At 45.8% G+C, this 5,000-nt stretch overlaps 2 protein-coding genes across 6 annotated transcripts in view; both read left to right on the top strand.

Annotated features, from left to right (window-relative positions):
- LOC310777218 (homeobox protein meis3-B-like) overlaps window positions 1-601 on the top strand; it is a gene marked incomplete at both ends in the record, with an annotated part of 14,338 nt that extends 13,737 nt beyond the window's left edge. Inside the window, one exon of the mRNA XM_083637506.1 lies at window positions 405-601. Within this exon, the coding sequence (XP_083493632.1) occupies window positions 405-601 (197 nt within the window). The remainder of the gene's footprint in view (window positions 1-404) is intronic.
- Window positions 1-5,000, top strand: part of dock10 (dedicator of cytokinesis 10) — a 241,720-nt gene that overhangs the window by 146,642 nt on the left and 90,078 nt on the right. The window lies entirely within an intron of this gene.

The raw sequence follows: 5,000 nt of genomic DNA, 5'->3' as shown, positions 1-5,000 counted from the left end.
ATGTCATAAGATACAGTACCTAAGTCACATGTCATAAGCTACAGTACCTAAGTCACATGTCATAAGCTACAGTACCTAAGTCACATGTCATAAGCTACAGTACCTAAGTCACATGTCATAAGCTACAGTACCTAAGTCACATGTCATAAGCTACAGTACCTAAGTCACATGTCATAAGCTACAGTACCTAAGTCACATGTCATAAGCTACAGTACCTAAGTCACATGTCATAAGCTACAGTACCTAAGGGCAGCTTGCTTGAATGAGGATTATATGAGACTGTGACAGTACGCTTGCATATCTGCTATTCCCCCACAATAACAATATTCCATTTCACCATGAAAATTATTGTGTCTTTGCCCACAATGAAAATGCATTCCCCCCTCTGTCTTTCTCTCCCCCAGGTCTCCAGGGTATGTCTCTGCCAGGCGACTACCCCGGCGCTCTGCTGTCCCAACCGGGGTACCCTCCCCACCCCGGACCCTCTCTCCACCCCTACCCGGGCCCGCACCCGCACGCCGCCATGCTGCTCCACCCCCCGCCACACGCGCACCCCGCCGAACCGCTGCTCGCGCAGGGACTGGACATACATGCACACTAGCTGCTGGGGGAGGGTGTGTGTGAGTGTGAGTGTGTGTGTGTGTGTGTGTGTGTGTGTGTGTGTGTGTGTGTGTGTGCACGCCTGCGTATGTGTAATGACGCATACACTATTTAGAAGAAAAAGACACATTGCTCTGAAAGTTTACATTCCCCCTGAAAGACACTGACCTCGATGTAGCTGTTCACATCCTCCACTCGCTAACACACACACACACACACACACACACACACACACACACACACACACACAGACACACACACACACACACACACACCCACACACACACACACACACACCCACACACCTACACACACCCACACAGTCTGAACCGTAGGTTTAAGCCATACCTCTTTCAGAGTAGAAGTGCTTCCTCCTTTCCAAACCCTCCACTGTGTCCTGTGGGCGAGACACATGCTTTAAAACTACACTTCCCATCATGCCTGCTGATACTGCGAGAAGACGGACGACCGGACAGACGGGTTCATATTTCTGCCTTCGGCCGTGAAGAGTCCACACAGCCCAGGGACGTCACCGGACGGGACTCGATCCTCTGACCGCGCCTTCTTCCCTGCTCCCTGTCTTCCTGCACACGTGACTGTCAAAGAAACACACACACGCACGCACACGCACGCACGCACGCACACGCACACACACACACACACACACACACACACACACACACACACACACACACACACACACACAAGGCTGTACACACCAGCCTGGTTGCCAGAATAAAACATTGGCATTGTACGACGTTTCTGCGACCCATGGATACGTAGAATATCACGCCTCTGCACCAAAAGCATGTTGCATATCACGTGTGTAGATACGTGTAAATCAACCTTAGAGTCTGCTATTAGCGCGGTGGCCAATAGGGGCAGTGTGGCCGGGGTGGATGGAGGGTGCAAACACTGGTCTTTCACACTGGAGGGCCGTGTTCGATCCCAGCGTTTCCAACATCTATATTTCAACCATAAGTCACATTTAACGTTTTTGCTATTTAAGCATAACCCAAACCATAATCCTAATCTTAACCAAGTTGTCTTACTTGCCTAAACATGACCAACGTGGCTAAAGTTGTTTTATTTGCGTTTAACATCGGAAAGGCAGCGAGGTTTTCAAGTTTCAAGTTGTTTCAAATTTACGTAGAGATTGTAGGTTTGCAGAGACGTAAAATGGCACGTTTTTAGAAATGTAAAAGGCAGACGTTTTGTTTCAAATTGACATCGAGGTTGTACACGTAAAATGCCCACGTTTTATTCTGGCGAGTGGGCTGCGCACGCACGCCACGCGCACGCACCACACGCACACACACACACACACACACACTTTATTTAAAGCTGATTTGAGTTTTTTCTTAATCTATTTTTGTATTTATGCGTGCCACTCCGGGCGGATGCAGCTTCACGTGAGCTTGTTGAATATTTAGTGCTCCTCCTCAGCATGAAGCTAAACACGACGAATGACTTCCTGCCTCGCTCGCTCTCGTACAGTGTAGCACTGACCTCCTCAACCCAGACGCCAAGAGGTGTCGCTTACCTTAGGATCGTCAACACACAGTACACGGAAAGCCATGTAAACACAGACACACACACACACACATCACACACACACACACACACACACACACACATCACACACACACACACACACACACACACACACACACACACATACACACACACACACACACACACGCACACACACATCTCTGTAAGCATTTCTAGTCCAGTGTTTGTGACAGCAGTGTGAGGGGAGCTGCAGCCAAAGGAAAGGACTCTTCTAAACATTCTGCTCCTTCTCCACTGTACGAGTCTGCTCCAGAGTCCATTTCTGAATGACGGGAAATATATAGTTATGACGACTATGATGTTATGATTATAGTATTAAAACCTCTGTTTTGTAAGGCTGTTGTCACTGGTCATCTGTTTGAGCGTGCATGAGTGCGTGTTGTGTGACGGATGTCGGGGTTAAAAGTATTTCATATAAATCAGAGGTTCTCAACATGGTGTCCGGGGACCACCAGGGGGTCCTTGAGGGGGTTCCAGGGGGTCCCCAGCAAACTGATGAATTGTTAAAACTTCAACATTATTTCATTTATAAGACGTTAACACAGTTAGAAAATGTAGAAGATACTGTTTTGATCATAGTTTCTTTGTTATATCTCTGTTTAGAAGAGGGAACAAGCCAGCATGCTAAACGTCCTTTCACAAGCAGCAGCAGCAACGAACGTTTCAGAAAACAGGCCTTCTTCAGCATTGCAGACACAAATTAAATGGAATAACAATTACACTATTTTGCGTCACTCCATCTGTGGCTGTACCCCATCTAGCCACAACCCAGATAAGCCTGCCCCCACGGTTGCCACACGACATGCATGGTCCTGGGCCGGATTTGCCCTTGTTTAATAAACAGAAGAATAATTGGTTAGTTAGCATGAGCAATGATAGCCACCATGGCCAAACAGATAAAGAAAAGAGCGCCACCTACAGAAACTGATCAGTCAGCAAATTACAACAACCCCACAGCAATGGTTGCTTATAACCGAAGATGTTGTCATCTTGAGCATTACCCTTGTAAAAGGTATGTTGTTTGTACACCGCAGTGCATAGTCCCAAAAACAATGCAAACTCTTCAATTATTTATAGATTTCCAAAATGCTGACAAGCTCAAACAAGTGTCTGGGGAAATGCACAGTAAAGCAAGTGCATGCTTTGAAGAAAACAGATTGTGCCTGTGTTCCTCTCTCAAAGCTTTACTTCTCACTCTGTTTTGCTGCTCATCTCAACCCTGAACTTGTTACCAATCACAGTTTCACAATTTACTTGACTAAATGACTGAAACAGTATAAGAAAGAAAAGAGCATGTGTATGCTTAATATAGGCTACTGTACATATCCACTCCCTCTGGGAAATTGCGATTTTGCAATTGCAATAATTATTGCAAATTCAACCAATTTTACTGCAAAAAAAAGAGAGAAAAAAAATCAGAAGTTCAAAAGTTGCCAAGTAGTGTGTGTGTGTGTGGGGGGGGGGGGGGGGGGGGGGGGGGGGGATAATTGTTTTCCTCAACTTGCAATTTTTGACAGTTCATGCCATTTTACCACAAAATATCACAAAACTTTAAACACAAATTGCATTACAATTTTTAAGAAAAGTCGTTGCAAAATCAAGCCCTTTTGATCGCATCACACACAAGCACGCACGGACGCGCGCGCACACACACACACACACACACACACACACACACACACACACACACGCACACACACACACACACACACACACACATCCTGGAGGGACTGGATCATTTTCAGTCGACGAAAAAGAGAGGTCTAGCTACAATTCAAAAGACTCATAATGAACCGTTATCAAAACCATTTGCTATCCTCAAAATAGTGTCATCTCGCTCCTTTCAGCCATGCTTCACTCTGCCATCTACATACCTCTATCCAATCCTTCCTGTGACGATCTGTTTCAGCCTGCCGGGGGCTGCAGGGCCCAGACGCAAGTGATCTGTCACCCAGGCAGGATGATCACAGGAAGACAAAACAAGGCAGACATTTTGAACACTTTGCAGCACAGATATGGTCTCAGCATGGCTGTCCTGAAGAAGAGAAACTCCATCGCTGTCTAAAGTGTGGGAGAAAAGAACATCCACTTTTCAACAGAAAGTTAAAATCTGTGTGAGTTGGGTGGAGTAGTATAGTAGTGGGTCAACCAGAAGAGTTTTCCTGGGACCCTGAACTCTGGAATTGTGTGTGTGTGTGTGTGTGTGTGTGTTGTGTGTGTGTGTGTGTGTGTGTGTGTGTGTGTGTGTGTGTGTGTGTGTGTGTGTGTGTGTGTGTGTGTGTGTGTGTGTGTATGTTGGGGAGGGGGGGTCGGGGAGGGGGTTACAGAATGAGCAATAATAGGGACGTTGTTTTCACAAGTCAGACAGCGGGCCCATAAAGTCAAGTTTCATTCTGGGAATACTTTCTCCAGCACCACCTGTGTAAATTTGGGTGTCTCAGATAAAGAAAGTTATCATGATTAATAATATCAATAACCTTTAAATTTCATGTGCTTTAAATTTCATGTGAAAATGTCCTTTTTCCATTCTCCCCTTCTTTATTTAAACTTCACCTCCGATTAAAGAGGACATGGCCGGGATGGCCCGCCAAGAAACACACTCGGCCACTTACACCCGACCTCTCTGTTCTCCTCCCTCACAACCCCTCGCCCCTCAATCCAGTCGCCAGAGTAGAATGTTAGCATTTTACGTGTCTGCAAACCTACAATCTGAATGTAAATTTGAAACAAAAACGGCGGTTAATTTGAATAACTGGCTGCCTTTCCAACGTTAAAAACGCAAATAAAACAACTTTAACAACTTTGGTTATGTTTAGGCAAGTAAA

The sequence above is a fragment of the Poromitra crassiceps genome (genome assembly GCF_964638095.1).
Source record: "Poromitra crassiceps genome assembly, chromosome: 5".
Classification (NCBI taxonomy): Eukaryota; Metazoa; Chordata; class Actinopteri; order Beryciformes; family Melamphaidae; genus Poromitra; species Poromitra crassiceps.
This window is presented reverse-complemented; position numbering and strand designations above follow the sequence as displayed.